Source organism: Protomyctophum bolini, assembly GCF_963924005.1.
Source record: "Protomyctophum bolini genome assembly, chromosome: 3".
Lineage (NCBI taxonomy): Eukaryota > Metazoa > Chordata > Actinopteri > Myctophiformes > Myctophidae > Protomyctophum > Protomyctophum bolini.
The window spans coordinates 33,487,627-33,506,264 of NC_137864.1; the positions used below are offsets into that span (position 1 = coordinate 33,487,627).

Sequence of the window (18,638 nt, forward strand, 5' to 3'; positions counted from 1 at the left end):
GATTGTAAATGTATGATAGAATACGTACAATATAATATCTGCAGTGATGGAGGTCTCCCTACTCTCCCTACTGAGAAATGGACATTCTGATTTTGGTGGCGGTATCAAATAAGTTATTTGAAGCAGCCTGCGCACCATGCCCTAGATGGGCCGTGGTTCGCACATCATTGCAGTTCACTCTCCATCGGCAGAGGGAGAGAAATTACATAAAACTTAAGGACTGCAGCGTTGACATAATGCATGTATTATTTCCCAGCGCCAACTGTAACTTTCTTACGACTTGGGAAGCGTAATGTTCGCACAACCACATCACTGCGACCTCGAATCCGTCACGTCGGGTGGAAAAACAGTGGATCTGACAGGGAGAGTCCATTGGAGATAAAGATGTCCAGCAGGACAGGCTGGACAGAATATGGGGTGTTGGATTTGGCCAGACATGAAAGAAGCCGATATGAGCCAGAATGTGTGTAATATGGTTATTAAACGTCTAGAGGCGTTTCATCAAGGGAGGACAAAGTGAGAGGGATTTTTATGGACTCGGGATGGATGCGTTTAGTAAATAACCCAGCGTCATGGTTTTTCCAGGGGCAAGGAGGGCTCTCTTTGAATTAGGCTCCGGCTGAACTTGGACCGGCACAATGGCGTTCAAACGCTGGCTGGCAGCGGAGGCGATGATGCAGACAGAACAAATTGCAGGGGACTTTGAGGAGGAGGAGTTGCTTTCTGGAGTTGTAGCCTGGGAATCGTCTCTCAGCTCCTGCTAAACATATCTAGTGTGTAACCCTCTCAAGCTATTTTCACTACTTTTTACGTGATAATGTCATACAAAGAAATATGGCATTCAATTATGAGAAAACACACAAAACACGAAATACGGAGTGTCCGCCCGACAGCGCCGGTAACCTCATTGTACGGACCAGGTCATTTTATATCTTAAAGAGCCACTCTGCCGAAAGTGCATAAGGCATTTCCTTTGTCTCACTGAAGACCTTGACATTCCATTTTTTGAAGCGGAGGCTGATTTCATTCATCAGCGAGATGTAGATGGAGGGATAAAGACGAGAGGATGAGACATAATAAAACATCTCCTAAACGCCTGCCTCAGGGGACTGCCAACGCAGTCTGAGTCTGTGTCTCTGTCGGTTGTGTGCGTGCGTGTGTGTGTGTGTGTGTGTGTGTGTACTCCTCCCACCCTGTCCCCTTCACTATCATTACATACTGTGGTCCCGGACTACAATTAGCGCAGCCTGCTGTACGCTCAAAGTATAAAAGCACGGTCAAACACACACGCACGCACGCACGCACGCACACACACACACACACACACACACACACACACACACACACACACACACACACACACACACACACACACACACACACACACACACACACACACACACACACACACACACACACACACACACACACACACACACACACACACACACACACACACACACACACACACACACACACACACACACACACACACACACACACACACACACACACACACACACACCTCTGGGCTTGTGGGGTGTTTGCAACCTTTCTTTTCTATAATTTTGATCCCACGATTTTGCAACCCATTTTTTTCACCCAGTGTCAATTATCTATGTAATCCTGAGCGCTACACTTCCTCTGCCAACCTGATGGGGCAGCGGACTGACCTAATGCTTCCTTCTATGCATGAGGAGTCCAAGCTGCTTCTTTTCACCTGATGGGGAGGAAATTTCCCCGGCCGGACGTAGTGCGTGAAAGGAACACGTTATTCCGACCAGTTCCTTTCCCCTCCATCAGGCGCCCCGGCTGGCCAGGGGGAGGTAGTTTAGAGATCAGGATTACTGCATGTTTTTTGTGAGGGTACCTACCAAACTCCACACAGAAAGGCCTTTCGCCAACCCCGCCTCGGGTATGGGTACTGATGACGCAGAGGGGGGAACACGCCCCCCAGCACCCACAGCGTCCCCAGCAGGGAATCGAACCCAGGACCTTCTAGCTGTGAGGTGACAGCACTACCGACTGTGGCACCGTGCCCCGTTGTGCAACCTTCTAACGGTCATTAAATGACCTCCAATCTGCTCGCGTTTCTCTGTTGCTGGCAAGAAGGCAAGTGTGGCTGCATCAACAAGCACAACAAGAGCGGAGAAACGGAGAAATGAGAGAAGAGAGGCGAGAGAGACAGAATGAAGGAGGGATAGACCAGAGATAGGAGAGAGAGAGAGAGAGAGAGAGAGAGAGAGAGAGAGAGCAGTGATCTCAATTAAAAATCCACAAGTTCAGGCATCGGTTCTCTCCGTTAACTCTGCCTTCCTGTCCCGGCATGCTCTGTCCCCGAGACGCAACAGTGGGGAAGAACAAAGGCAACAGTCACCAACGCACATGCACGCACGCGCACGCACGCACGCACACACACACACACACACACGCACACGCACACGCATACACACACACACACACACACACACACACACACACACACACACACACACACACACACACACACACACACACACGTACACACAAACCCCTCCTCCCCCGGAAATCAGAACATGGTGAGGTTACTCGTCCTTGTCCATCCGGTGAAGACACTCCCCCCGTTGGCAACACCTGGCCATTTGCCAAAGAACACCGCAAAAAAACTACAAGTTCATTTTATCTTTGAAAGTTAAGAGAACACTTCTCATTTCTCTGTGTAGGCTGACACAAAAGCGGAGAGAGAGAGAGAGAGAGAGAGAGAGAGAGAGAGAGAGAGATTTTGCCTTTTTGGAACTTAGTGTTGACCTTGAAGCAGACTTGGAGTCTCAGACGAGGAAGCCTAATGTGTGTGTTTTGTTTTTCCAAATGTTCTAATTTTCTCAAAAAACTTGCAGCATCCATATTCTGGGGGGAACATTAGCCAAAAATAGCTGACCTGCAAGCTCACAATGGGTCGCAACGCCTGTAGATTCGGTAGATGGAAACGGTGGTCACAGTTGTAATTCAAGTCCAGTTCTCTAAGTCTAGACAACAGGGGTTTATGTGGTTAAACATATAAATGAAATCGAGGCACTTCTTACCTCGAGGACGTGTTCATCCTGCTGCTCTCTGTCCAGACGCCTCGACGTGGTGGTCACCAGACCTGTCGGGACAGGATCAGAATAATCGCATTAGCCACACAACACACAGCAATGTTTATTTAATGTTCTGGCGGGTTTCATCTTGTTTCCTCATCCACTCAAGCCTGGTTTATAACTTCAAAAATGGAGCCATCCACAAGCTCACGTGTCACAGTGCGACATAAGGACACAAGGTAGGGACGCCAGGGCGAAAAGTGTTTAATTCCTGCAATGTGATAATGATAAAGTCACAAGACACAATGCCACGGTTCATGAGGATGAGGAGGGAGATTTTTGGAATACCTGAGTTAACTTCGTTTCGAGCGCCTGATGCCCTCTGTTCTCCACTGTTAAAAATAGAAGCGAGCTGACCCCGCGATGCTTTGGAACAGACAGAAAGAAGTAAGAGAATTCCTGACTTTATGTTGTTTGCGCAGACCAAGCGGCCCCATTCACATGTCGTTGCGTAACTCGAAGCACCTGATGGTTATCTCATGACCTTCCGGAGAGGTTTGACAGAAGTCAAATTTAGGCACACTTTGCGTACATAAGAGAATGCAGTCTTTTTTTGTTTCTTTTTTTTATGAGCACTTTAATTCATTGACAAACGGCACCATGAAAAAGTGATTTAATCTCTACTGTTGAATCGAATATAAAAAAAGAAATAAATATTATTTTTTTCTCCAGTTTGAATAAATATTTTAGCTGAATACAAGCGTATTCACGGGTCTGCAGCAACCACCTGTGCAGACACCGCAGAGAGTTCAGTTATGGGTCTGTGAAAAGCAGGGAGGCTTTCCCGTAGCCGTGTGTTTGGTGGACCCAGTGGCCCAGACGTTAGGCCCCTCTGCCTTCCACATGTGAAATACCACCAAGGTCTGCCAACGCTGGCCAAACAGCAGCAGCGTCCCGGGACTCCCCACCCTGCTTTTAACGCTTCCCACAAGCTGAATAAATACACACAGGCTGGGCAGACGGTAGATCCCCCCCCCCCCCCACACACACACACACACACACACACCCAAGCGCTAACTGGTATCTCAAACCATTCTCCTTTTTGAGAGGACTTATAAAGTTGTATGTATTTCTGGTGTATATGTTAAATGTATGGACATTTGTTTTGGTTGTTTTTTTAGGCAGATATTGATGCCATGTGACACACGTTTTTTGTTTAGATCCCAGCATGGAACAATGTTGCAAAAATCAAACAAGGCCTGAGGTCAGAATCATTTTATTTTCTGTCAAATTAACAGAGGAGAAGAGAAGAGAAGAGAAGAGAAGAGAAGAGAAGAGAAGAGAAGAGAAGAGAAGAGAAGAGAAGAGGGAGAAAGGATATGGGTCCCTTGGTTAGGTTATGAGCGGGGTTACGCTGTAATAGCAGCCTTGCAGAGACGTTGAGTGCAGGGTAGAAGTGCCAAGTCCGACCGCACCAGAGCCGTCTGCCCTGCCACACTGCGCCTGATTAGCATAAAGCGGAGGATTTCCGAAACCCAAACCCATCAATGGCACATATGCCTGGAACCAGAATAGCTAGCCACAACTTACAGCTCCCCAAAAATAACCCCCTTTCCCCTCAGCACTGCAGAATGCGGGAGCCTCTATTTCTCTCTCTTTTCTCTTTCTTTCCTTTGCCCTTTTGCTCAAGGTTCTACAAAGCCTGCACGGTGCTAGGCGGTTAAACGGCTTCTAAAGAGTCATTGGGAGGCCGTAAAGGGCCGCGATGACAGAGAATAAAGACTCCGTCTCCCAACTAGCAATGGCCTTCTTTTGTAGTCCCAGTTCACGGGAGAGAGTTAATTCCAAACGACATTTTTAAAGACTATAAAATATGCAAAAGCTGTTCTCTGTTGTAGTTGTCACTTTGCAAGGCAACTGAATAAAGGTAAACAGTAGGATCAAATTACCAGCTTTTACTAGAGGACAGGGGGGGGTCTAGTTTCTCGCTGCATGTGGCCTCTCTCTCTCTCTCTCTCCCCCACCCCTCTCTCTCTGTCTCTCTCTCTCTCTCTCTCTCTCTCTCTCTACTTTCTGTCAAACTCCCATCTCTCTCCCTTTCTACCACTCTTCCCTTTTCATTTTTTCTCTGCCCTTTTCTCCTCTCTCTCTCTCTCTCTCTCTAATCTGCATGTTTACTCTTATCCCCAGTGTGTTCATTGAACTCTTTAATTCTCGGAGGATTGCACAGTGAGCTTTCCCCGGCGGTGAGCTCCAGATCTCAAGAGTCAGTCGATTATGGTCAATGGCTAAAATTAACTTTCTCTAAATCTGCCCTGCACATTCTAGACACCTTAAAAAAAAGGAGTCCAGGAATGTTCCTTTGATGAAAGACTATAGGAACACGTGTAGGGCTGGAGCTGGAGGCCATACAAAAATACAGTTAGCATATCTAGCACCTGAAACTTAAGGAGCTGCATAAACCTCTGGTCGGAAAGTTCGGCAGGCCAAGCAAGGAACTGCACCAAGGGGAGTCTGCAAGTTACAACCGCACTGCATAACACACACACACACACACACACACACACACACACACACACACACACACACACACATACACACAGAGGGTAGGTGTCCTCAGGCGTGGGTTGAGCCGGGGCCGACAGTAATTATAGCCATACTGTTTTGAGAAGGCAGGGAAAAACAAGAAGCACGCAAGCAGTGTTGCCGCTGTCCTCCAACTCCAACCACCACCTCAAAATGGATGCCTCAGGGGGGCAGGGAGTGTGTGCGTGTGTGCGTGCGTGATCATTTATATATGTATGACTAGATCAGAGTGTATGTGTGTGTGTGCGTGCGTGTGCGTGTGTGTGTGTGTTTGAGCGTGCGTACATGCATATATTTGGGGGGTGTTAGCCATGGAGCCGTGGGACATTGTTGAGCAGCTTCAAACCCAGGAGTTACTGCTGGTGATTACCACTCTGGTGTCTGACACAGATAGTTACGGTGACACACATTTAGCTGTGACTGCAGACGAACGGGAATGCGCTGGTTGTCTACCGGCAGGCTATAGAGTCGTGGTGACCCTCCACACACACACACACACACACACACACACACACACACACACCCCAAGGCCACCGATCCCTAGATTTAAGTGCCTTGACATGTTTCACTGGTACCACGTGCTGTTTCTGCAGCAACAACTCAGCCATGAGCTAAAACATTTTTGATTTGTTGTCTTGGGTTTTGTTGGGTTCACGCTTGTCTGGGGAAAAAATAAACATCACCCCCCCGCAGCAACTCATCTACTCAATTTGGCGCTTGAGACCGATTTCTGTCCCAAGCGTGCAGGTTGATGTTTTCTGTTTCATTATGAGCTGGTTATCGGTATCTGTGGCATGGTGGCTAAAGATGGCTCGTTCTTGACGAGTGCCAGGTTTTCTCCAGGCCTTCAAAACAAACCATGCTGTTTCGACAGCAGCTACTCGGAATTAGCGCTGCAAGCAGAGGAGCACGGATTTGTGCAAGCATGTTACATGCTTACGACTGTTTGTCCAAGAAAAGTTCCAAACAAGGCTCACCGGCTGAGTCCAAATAAGCAGGGAATTCCAGTGGTAATTTAACTCGGAAATGTACCTGCATTTTATTTCCACACTTCCGAGTTAAAGTAAGCCGATTTTGTTGTGTGCCTGACTGACTGACTTCCGGTCTAACTGATTGACTGGCCTGAGAGGTCCATCTAAAGCTCTCAGAGAGACATATTATTTAGCAAGAAGGAAAGATACCACACTTGACACATTGTTGAAAGCCCTGCGATGTCACCCAGACAGACCAACAACTAAACACAGCCATGGCAGTGTCAAAAAATTGTGTAGGCACATGGTTAGAATATTCAGACAGTCTATCTCTCTTCTCTCTCTCTGTGAGAGGAGTCTTTGTGAAGCTGGCTGACATTTAACTGGATAGCATTATCACCAAGAGAATAGACCCGGCTAACCCACTTCACAGCTGCAACACATATATCACACACACGCGCGTACACACACACACACACACACACACACACACACACTGGTAGAACTAATGTGTGTGATAAGACTGACACATAAACAAAGACAGACACGTGAAAGCCGTCTGACCAGTGGTGGAAAAAGTACTCAGATTTTTTACAAGTCCAGAATTCTAAATTTACTTGAGTAAAAGTACAAAAGTATTGGTATCAAAATGTACAAAATGTACTGAACATTGGAAACACTCCAGTAAAGTCTAAACCACACCCTTGTGAACTGTGCGGTGCAACTATACTATTATTGTGGTAGTTACTGTACTGTACTGTACTGTACCGTACAGTTTTATTGTTAGTTATTGGAGTCATTGGAGCGGTGTGCACAGTTTCAAAAATACCTCAAACTTGAGTAAATGTACTTAAGTTACTTTCCACCACTGCACATAAAAAAGGAGACAGATATCCACTTGACTGTCATAAACCCCCCACAGCCATACACATGATAGTAGAACAGGGAAGGAAACCACATGAAGCTAGAGCCACGGCCGATGCATCAGGCTGGCCTAATTATATGGGGCCATTCTTTAACCTTTTGGAAACGACAAGGGTGTATCTGCAATTATGCAGCCGAGACACATCTCCAAGATAGGGATCTCAACCAAATAATCTGGCATCGGTCATCGAGCTCTGCATGAGACCAACTGACAGGTCACTGATGAGGCAATCGTAGCTGGTGGAGGTCATAGCTGAAGTGTATGACTGCCCGGCTTGCGTGCTAACTGATACCATTTGCTACTATGACCGGAGTATGTGTATGTCAGGATTTATCCACATGTTAGTGATTCCCATTGCCACGGTAACCACACACACACACACACGCACGCACGCACGCACGCACGCACGCACCTATACATCCAGATGCTTGTGAGAAGGGTTTGATTGACATGTACGCTCATATAAACAGATGGGTAATTGGAAGCCATGGAGCTGTTTTGGAAAACCAGCTGGGCCATCACAGCTCCTCCACAGCTAATATAATCTCAGATATTTAGACTGGAGAGAGAGAGGGAGGGGGGGGGGGGAGTAGCAAAGGAGACAATGACAAATGGGTACAAAGAGAAACTAAAAAATATAAGTATAGACATACTGTATAGTCAAGGGCAGAGACAGACAAAGCAATAGACTTACAGAGAGCAATAGAGAACGTAAGACGAATATATTTTGCAGCATAAACGGAGACTGTGTGTGCGTGTGCGCGCGTGCGTGTGTGTGTGTGTGTGTGCGTCTATGAGTGGGTGGGTGGAGATGGATGTGAAAAGGCAGTTTCCTGGTGGACTATAGGTGTTTATAAAGCTGATGTGTACATTCCTAGGCTTGCTCATGCAAAGAAGACAGGTCTGGTGTGAACAACTGGAGGTTGTCTCTCCCAGACGGAGGCCATCGTGGGATAACACCGTTTAAGCTGCTCTTAGGTGGCCAATTCCTTCCCATCTGTTTTAGCAGGAGGCTCGGAGTCCCGGGTGATAGATAGGGAAGGGAGGACGGGGAGAGACAGGTGTGTCTGTGTGTGTGTGTGTGTGTGTGTGTGTGTATAGTGTTCTACAATTAATCAACAACCACGGTTCCATTTTTAACTCCTGAGAGTGTCAACATGGACCTCTTCTTGGTCCATGTTGTCACTCTCAAAGAGTTAAACTGACACTCGGAAGGTGAGGATCTGGCTGCTACTGGGTGGTCCACCTTGCTGGTTGGAACCCCCTGCGGAGGGAAGCTACTGAAGGACAGCAACAGTTGGGCTCAGAGCACATTCTAACTGAGGAGAGACACACTATCTAATTTTCCCCACTGCTCCTGCAGGACAGGAAGGGCCTTTGTCCTTTTGGCACTCAGGTTCTCCTTTAATGGCTGTTTGAGACCCGTGCCAGTTGTTTGGGATGAAAAATCACAGGAAACTGCAGGAAGTTGTTGGAGGTAGTATCTGCTTCCTATCTGGCGTCCCTCCAGTGCTTATCGGCTGAGGCCTTAACATGTCACGGCCAGCACTAGTGTATCTATATACTGTATGTCTCAGTGTGCGTGCGTGCGTGCGTGAGAGAGAGAGCGAGAGAGAACATAGATAGTGTTAATGCATATTTTTCCCCCTCCCTCAATGAAAACCACAGAAGGCGTTGTTGAAAGGTGATACGAACGCTGCGAGCATGAATGCTTTACAGCACCGGATCCCAGTAGATATGGACCCCCCACCCCCACCCCTCAATCCACTGCAAGCCACCACCATTCTTCTTTCTTTCATGCGATGGCGGGGGCATTACGAATGCATATAAAAACCTCACAGAGGCAGCTGAGCCTGCCAAGGCATCACCCGAGATATTCCTTTTCAGCCTAGGACAAAGAGGTTGTTGGCTCCAGGCTCGGTGGGGGTGTCTAACGGGTCGGGGGATGTTGAGGGGGCACGGGGCATCGCCATTTAGCCTGCGCTGTGTTTCCAGCGCGGCCTCAAAACTTCACCCAGGTTTACCTTTCTTTCATCGCTGTTCTGACCTGCCAAACTGAAAGGTGCCACTAAAGGGTCAAATACACAATCGGGAGCATACAGACTAGGGCCTCAAAAAAGAAAAAAAGAGGGGAAAACTCTGTGTAACAGGAGGCCCATTTGAATCAATGGCTTCTGCTATACTATTGTTAGACGAGCAGAACACAGGGCAGCTCTTTATGATAGGTGGAGTCTTTTTTGTGTGTGTAAAGGCTTTATGCACACATCGAGAGCACAGCTCTCATGTAACAGGTGAGAATTGCATACCAACGACAATACATCAGGGGGTGAGGGAGGGTTTGGGGGTTGAGGAAAAAACAATATATCTCTGGTGGAAATGGAACATGAGCACGTGTGCCAGCGAAAGCTTTGTAGGGACACGTTTAACCCATTGGCATTTCCTGCCGACGTTCCCCTTGCAAAATGTTAGCAGGTTAATTTTTAACGGAGCGCCCACCCAGGAGAGAGTGTGTTATCAGAGTGATTCAGATGGAACGGTCCAACCAGGAAATAGATTAGGAGTGGATAGAAGATAGAAGATAAACACACTCCAACTCCAAAGTGATATATGCCCCACTTCTCTCCCCGTCCCTCCCAGGCAAACTTCCTGTGTGTGTGTGTGTGTGTGTGTGTGTGTGTGTGTGTGTGTGTGTGTGTGTGTGTGTGTGTGCGCGCGCGTAGTAGTGCGTCTGACAGCATGCATGGCTCGCCCACGCGCGCACGCGCGCGCAAGCTCAAAGTCTGCTCGGTCACAGGAGGCCAGCGGCATTTCAAAAGCCCACGGGAACCCGTTTCAGAAGATAACTGTGTCACTGTGCTCTGCCCCTCTCTGGCAGGTGCAGCAGCAGCATAATGAAACAATCCTGTCCACCTCTGCGTGAGAACAGAACAGAAGAGAGTAAAGGTTTGGCATGGGGTGGAAATAGTCAAGTAAGCATGAGGAGTCATACGGTCTTCCACCCTCACAGCTGAGCGCTCTTGCAAGTTGCTGGGGGTCAGTGTGCAATGTGGTCCGCAAAATAAATGAAATAAGCTTTTTTTATGTTTTCTTAAGGCCCCGAAAGAATCCTGTTCAGTGTGGGAGAATGGAGGATGGAGGGAGAGAGAGGGGTGGCTAAGAGGGATGGGGAGGGGAGCCGTGAAGACTATGGTATGTGTAGTAATAAACCTGATAGGTCTCCTATTCATTACAGCCAGTGGATTGGTTGTGTGTGTGTGTGTGTGTGTGTGTGTGTGTGTGTGTGTGTGTGTGTGTGTGTGTGTGTGTGTGTGTGTGTGTGTGTGTGTGTGTGTGTGTGTGTGCATGTATGTGGGTGAGTGTACGTGAATGCATGCGCATACCAGCTATCATCATTCTATATTTATACGCAACTTTATAAACAGATTATTCTTCGTAACGTTACACAAAAGCATGTCATATATCCAATGACAACATGTCTACATGTCACCCCCCCCCTTCTCTCTTCAACAGACCTGATCCAGTGATTAGAGACCCTCAGCTTCTCCTATCTAACAAACACAATTTCCATCTCTGTGTCCAAGAACAGCAGTACAAAGAACAAGTGGGCAAGACCCCCTGCTCATTCCTAAGCTCTCTCTCCCTCTCTCTCACTGAACAGGCTATATGCAGACCCTGTGGTTCCAGTCTCTTAGCTGTTAGGATTGTGTCGCTGTCTCTCTGAGAGAGAGATGGGGGGGGGAGGGGTAGTCAAGAGAGAAGAGCTGGCCTTGCACTTTAATAACAAACCAAAGTCAGAGAACAACCCAAACAGCAGGACTTGTTTACTCGGCAGAAATTAAGCAGGCCCTAAGCCCTTCATCCTGGGCTTTACTGAGCCAGTGCGGGGATCATTGGCCAACGAACACCACCCAACATGCCGTGGAGAGAAGTCTTCATCTGTGTTAGACTGACCTGCTTGGATGAACTCACTGAGCTGTCGTGCTGCACACAGCACATGTCGAGTTAGAATCATTATTTTGTTTATTTTTTGTTTTGTTTTGTTTTCTAAACTCACCCCCTTCAGACTCTATACCTCACCATCTAGCACTCATCACTCCTTGTTCTACGTCTTTATTATTTTTGTTTTACTATTTTAATATGCTTGTACTATTGGTTACTTGTTCACATATTATGTTATTTGTCTAAGATAGCCACATATTCTAAGTATGTTATTTAGACAGACCCTAGGTTAATGAATACTAATAATAATCATGATGTTTACTTGGTATCCTAGTTACGTTGTGACACTTAGTTTCTTTGTGCTCCATTTGCGTGACCATTTAACTTTGTTTGTTGACTCGGGTTCATGCCATGTACTATGATCTTGTACTCTGTCACTCTGGATGAGTATGCCTAACAGGCATATTGTAAAATCATGTTTTTGTATGCGCCCAAACAAATAGTGGTTGGTGGTTCACAGAACGACGGCCAGTGAACTCTATTACTTGAGAAAGAATGGACAACACAGAGTGTGACGCAAGCTAAGTAGATTCATAACGACTTTGACCCATTTCACATCCAGAGCAGCTGATGACATTTACACTCCTCATGGGGGTCTGGTGAGAGTCATGATGCTACATGCTTAATATGAGCCTGTTGTAAACAACTTTTAAAGGCCCATATCTGCAACGGATTTGAAAAATTAATTAAATAAGCGTTGCCAATACAGTGTGTGTGTGTGTGTGTGTGTGTGTGTGTGTGTGTGTGTGTGTGTGTGTATATATATATATATATATGTATATATATTCAATTTAAGGAACATCTGACAGATTTTTTGTGTCGCATTCAAAGCCAGTTGTGTGGCTCGACGTGCGATGAAGGACACAGGAAGGGCCTGCGGTGGGATGCTAGCCGAGCTAGCCTGAAAGATACGCCTCCATATGGAGCTCTCTGAAAACCACCAGCAAAACATAGGCCTGGCTAGAGCTCTTTTTCCTCTTTCTCCACTCCATCACAACGCTTTGTAGCTACGCCAAGACAGGGCCCATGCTTCCATTGCAATTTTGGACTGTGTAATTACAGAGGCGCGCGTGTTGTAAATTTAAACATTTTCAAAAACCTGCAATATGCGGTGAAAATGTCATATTGAGTTGATAATGTGGACAGATATCGGGACTATTTTCATCCCACACAGACGGAAAATAAAAGATCATTTCTAATCTCCACTGAGGACATGGAGGCTGATTCTGAAGTGAAAGGAAGCTCCATTCTCCCTCTCTCTCCTTGACTCACTATTTTCCTCTTTATGCTCGATATGCCCTGCTCTCGTCTCCTTGTAATGCTGTGGTCTCTCCTCACCTCTCCTTTCCTTTCCTTTCCTTCCTACATCGTCTGTAAATCTGTCCCCGCCTCACTCCTCCAAACGGGAGGACAAAAGCAATGTAACAAAACTTTTCTTTGTGAGGAAGGTGAGCCTGACACGCAAGGCTCTGTGTCCCGCTGATAACATTTGAACATGCTTTAATATGTGCTTACAGATCTCAGCCGCTCAGCCCCGTTGCCCTCTGTGCAGAACGGTTGTTTATGTTTTCCTTTCATCATTCCTCTCGCATTCTAATAAAATGCAGCCAGTGTTCGTGTAAACAGGCTCCTTTCCTCAGTGGGACCGGCCATAAACTCTGATTTCATAAGAACGCCTTAAGCCGGAAGGTGTGATGGTGGTGGAAGGGGCATGCTTACCCCAAAATATGTGGGTTAGGAGGAATTTATGCAGAGGCTGAGTGAACGGGTTACTAAATGGGTTGTTGATTAAAAAACAATGGATGTTGCACAAGCATGAACTCGGTAGAGTGCAGACCTCCATAAAGGCGTAACCCCCCCCCCCCTTCAACTTCAATCCAAACGCCAAATATTCACAGATTCAGCATTCACGCGGCAGTCCATGGGTCTCCAGTGAATGGCACCCTGCCTCCCACGTGGGAAGGTTAAATGAAAATCATTATGGGTTCAGGCACAATTGATCAAGAGGGTTGTATTGATCGGTTCATTGACCAGAGGAAACCACAAAGGCTCTTAAAGCAACAGTGACTGATCAAACATCATTACATTTTGACAGCAGGTGAAATGCGGCAACTCAGGACTGGTGAAAAACTTTTGGAAAAATAGAGGCGATCGTGTGTGTGCGCGTGTGTATTCCTTTTTTGAAGTAAACTGAGTTTACTTCATTACAGGTTAGTGTTCCAGAGAAGGAACAATATCCTCTAAACAGTGAGGCCTGTGACAAAAAACTTGCTTTCTTCACAACCAGAGCCTCTCTTGCCATCTTTTAGAAAATCACTTTTGTGCATGAGTGCTTTACTGGACGACAAATATTTAATTTCCCTTTTCTTCTTTCAGCCTTGCAGATTTCTTATCAGTTCAATGTAAGCTGACATCATTGTGCAAGCACACGCACAAAAACCTATCTGTCCTCACCCAGCTTCGGGTAACACTGTGGGTGAATTCAGAACCACACCTTGGCTTTCTCCCTGCTAGAGCCCTTCCTTTTTTTTGCTTCCTTTGACTCTCCTTTTTGGAAAGTGTCCAGGATTAGGCCATGGCTTGCAGGGGAAAGGCATGCTACATGGCGAATCCTTATTTGGTCAGAAAATTCACATTGGCCACTTCAAACCAAAATAACCCCCAGTTTGTTGATGTGACTGCCTTGGAATATAAGGACCACACAAGTCAATGAGGACAAATTGGAGCAACAGTTCCACCCTTACATTCCTCATTTCAATTTTAAATGAGCAGTAGCATTCAGCGCAATCCCGAGAATAATGCAAACTCAAGAGGTAAGCTAGGCTTAGTAATTAACACTCACTGAAAGACCTACAGTATGTGAACTATAAACTATAAAGTGTGCTGTCGTTCCCGTGCACAATGTTAATGAAAATTAGGGTAATTTACTTTCATACCCACTGACTAACAAGCCCAGCAAGAGTTTTCCATTTCGGCCTACTTATGCTGAGGTCAATTACGAATAAGACAAACCACAGTACAATTACTCTGGTTGTGTGTAGGTCCGCAGAGAAGAAAATGAAATGAAGTGAATAACAATTTAATCTGTAAAATCTGCACGGAGCAGACTTTCAAATGACCATTGCAGCAGTGCAACTCAGTCTAATACAGCAGTTCAATCCCTGCATGTTACTGAGCCAAAATTCGGAATCATACAAGCAAAACCTGTACAGACATAGAAATCCTGTCTGTACACACAGTTTCACTTTGCTCCTTTCGCAAGTATTTTCTCCACGATCGTCACTAAAACTGTGCCTTCTCTGGCAGTCTTCATAAAATAATTCTGATGAAATATTCATCGCCCATCCATTTGCAGAAGGCCATTATGTGATACCGTAGAGTGTTAACCCATTTTGGGCGGGAACCCCTTTTGGTGTTAGCATTATGTTATGCTTTAGCTATTGAAAAATATATTTTTACTATTTTTTTTTAATCGAAGAACGACTGACATAGAAAAACTGTCATTTTCAAACAGACATTTTTAGAATCTGATCTCAGGTCAAAATGGGTTAAGAGTGGGGAAAGCCCCTGTATATTCCCTGTAGCGACTACTGTGCTGTCCGTCCTACGCTAAGATTGAGCGTTCACACTGCGGACCCTTTCACAAGACAGCAAACAGTAGCGTCTCTTGGAAAAGGACACTGCTCTTCAGTGTCTGGCTATGTGCATCTCAAACCAAAGCTCAGAGCCTCCATGGGTAATTTAACATCACAACCCGCACTTCATATACATTTGCCCTTTTGCCTATGACGCCCTCAGTTGAAGTAACCGGACGTGGCACGTCATATTCTCCATGTGTCGTCTCAGCCCACTCTCTGAGTTTGCATGATTGTGAGAGGCCGTCCTAATAATAATGTGAGCCACTCAGTGACAGCTTAATGTTATTAATACTCTTAACATGCAGACTGACCTGTGCTAACGGTCTCGCTTTTGAAATGTGACGCGAAGTGGACTGGCGAAACTCCTGCATATAGTTTGGTGCAGTGTTTCCTTGCTGAACTAGCAGACATGTTTAAGATTAGCCTTTGCCTTTGACTGCATTGTAAACACATGACTGTGGCAGCCCTTGACACTCATCAAAGCAGTAGTATATCATCATGTGCTACAGAGGGCCAATTGTATTAGGCCTTCAGTAGAGTTTCTTTCCAATTAAATACAATGCCGATTTCATTAGCTCTATCTCTCTGGTTTAAAGTGTGTGTATTCCTTGACACAAAATATCTATTTAATATAATGTTAAATATAATGTATAATGTTTGGCTAGAATGAATAGCCTCCATACACTGATGGCACCATCGCACATGATTGAACACTACTGCTGCTTTAAGAGCAATGTGAGGTGGTGGCCATCTTACCTGTCTTGGTGTTAATGGCAAAGAAGCCCTGGGGGTTCCCACTGGTGATCCTGTACGTGAGCTTGTCGCTGGCCTTGGCGTCTGGGTCGACCGCCTCAATTTGAATGATGGAGACGTCCTTGGGGGAGTTCTCCATGACCGAGGGGTAGTAGACAGGCTCAGAGGTCTGCGGCGCATTATCGTTGACGTCCTGCACCGCAATGTAGACCTCAACGAAGGTAGAGAGTGGCACCACGCCGCGGTCCATGGCGTAGACCGTCAACCAGTAGTGGGCCGTAGTCTCGTGGTCCAGCAGCTCCTGTGTTCGAATGACGCCTGGTGGAAGGAAAGGAGATACATATAAATATGTGTAGTTTTACATTTGATTTTAGGTCCATGCGTGTTATCAAGTGTATCCATTGCATTCAGGCAATGACAGAATCAAATTATAAAATCAAACATTTTCTACGTTGGTACATCACTGTTCTTTTTTCAAAATATTGAAAATATCTGATCTACAAGTTTGCGTCTTAATGTGACACATTGTGAACGCTATTTTCACTTCTTTGGTATGACACACTTGCACTCTACAATGAAGTAGGGCATTAATCTGCGGAAAAACATAAAAGATCTGAGAGTGACGATATTCTATTACTTTCTACCACAGCATATTTCGGTTGAAAGCACAATAAATATCTCACATCACTGCTACTCAATCAGTGATTTATGATATTGATCGCTGAAGAAGAGAGGCAGATGCTTTGAAAAGTGCCTATAATCTGCCACCGTTAAAAGAAGGAGCTGGGAAAAGAATAACGGCAAGCTGGTGGAACATCAACCACTGCTCTTGTCTTTACATTGGCTGGCAGGGACTTTTCTTTTTTTTTTTACGGCTGGCCATATGCCATGTGGGGCCTACGGCCTTCAGCTGAGCAAACACAACGACTTTCAGAGTTGTTTGAGAGGAGGATGGGTGGCTCGGGGAGTGATACATCAAAGGTGTTATGTAAAGACGCCAGACTGAACATGTTAGGGTACACAGTCATTTCATTTAACAATAGGTTTGAATGCACACGTAGGCGTAATATAGGAATAGCCAACTGTTTTTCAACCTTATCTTTCAGCCTTCATCGGCAGGAGTAATTCCGCCAACACCCTATGTATTGGCGACTCACCAAAGCAGCAAATCGAAAGCATCAGATCGTGTTAAAAAAATGTATAGCCAACAGCTCTGCTGTTATGGGATGATCAAGAACTGCTCGAGAACCAAGGCATCTCAGCCGGCAATCAAAAACATTTTTTTTATTCAACCTTTATTCAAACCATTTTCAACCTGCCTTCATATAATTGGTCCTCACTAATGTTCATGAAAAAATGGCACAATTTCTTTCTACTCGGTCTGTATCTCATAGGAGGGCTGTGGGCATTTCAGGCACCCGTCCACCAGTGACATCATCGATGGGGAATCGAAGCTAATAGAAACAGCAGGCTTTTAATTCCTGAAAAGTTGCAATACGATAATGGAAGCCATCGTTTTTATGATAATACAAATATATATTTATTTTAATCTTATTTAAAAAAGAATCTGCCTAACGATAGGCACATCTCACAACTGAGATCTACAAATTTGACAGTGGAGTGGAGTTCTGCAAAGAATGCCCACAAATTACACATAAAACCCCTTTCGTGCATTTCTTTTTTTTGGCAGGCATCTGGCTTCTAAGACTAAAACACCATCACTAGGTAGCTTGAGGAGGGAAGAAGTACGTGATCAAAAGAGATATGTACCAATGAAATTCCATAGCACTTTTTCTAAACCTACTTAATTATACCAAAGACAAAAACTTTTGATAAGGCCCACCATCATGCACAAAGTGAAAACATAGAAAAACAATGTTTAGTCTTCACTTCTGAGGTGAGGCTTCAAAATGCACACCACCAATAAACATGAGCTCACTGTTTATCTTGATACTGACAGATACAGTGTGGGTGTTGTTGGTCATTTTTCATGATATGTAAAGTATAGCAACAGACCCACTGTCAAAGTTTACTGTGGCCTAGAATTGATAAGGGACATTAAGGAGATAAGGAGACTTCCATGGAAGAGAACGCAGTTCACCATGGAAGTTACTTTCTGTTGCAGTTGGTGACTTTGAAAAGCCTTTGTTCACCAACGGGAACTCAATGAAAGCACACTGTAGGCCGGTAACTGAGAGCAGCCTATCCTTTTAGCCTGAGGGGAGGGGTGGAAGATCTCTAAAAAAAAAAAGACCCACACGGCCACTAAAACCCTCACTTTCTGGGTAGGGTCATTCATTCTCCATTCTCAAGCACAGGTTTGGGTATTTTCTCGAGTTCCAGTGGTTGGCATGCCAAGGATCCGGCACTGTCGTTACTCATCATTACAGCTCTCCTAAGTTAGCTGGAGGCATGTAATAAGACAGGGCAGTATGGGAGAAGGAAACAGATAGCTCCCCCATGATTCCTCCGAGGGAGGATCATACAGGTTATATAGTCAGTGTGTAATGCAGTTGGTTTTAAGCAGTGAAACTCGGCTGGCCAGACTTGCAGCAGCAAAACTATGCAGCTGAACGTGTTGCAGGAAATCACACAAATAAACCTCATAACGACAAGGAAGGTTACAAAAATGACTAATTGATACAAATGCTCTCAGTAGAGACAACATCTACAGTATACTATTGCAGTGACTGAAAGGCATGCTGTTGCT

At 45.6% G+C, this 18,638-nt stretch overlaps 1 protein-coding gene across 2 annotated transcripts in view; it reads right to left on the reverse strand.

Annotated features, from left to right (window-relative positions):
- Positions 1–18,638, reverse strand: part of fat1a (FAT atypical cadherin 1a) — a 91,570-nt gene that overhangs the window by 56,565 nt on the left and 16,367 nt on the right. For both annotated transcript variants that reach the window (XM_080759753.1, XM_080759752.1), the window contains exons 3-4: positions 15,932–16,246; positions 3,063–3,124 (exon numbers count right to left, since the gene is read on the reverse strand). In XM_080759753.1, the coding sequence (XP_080615879.1) occupies positions 3,063–3,124; positions 15,932–16,246 (377 nt within the window). The remainder of the gene's footprint in view (positions 1–3,062; positions 3,125–15,931; positions 16,247–18,638) is intronic.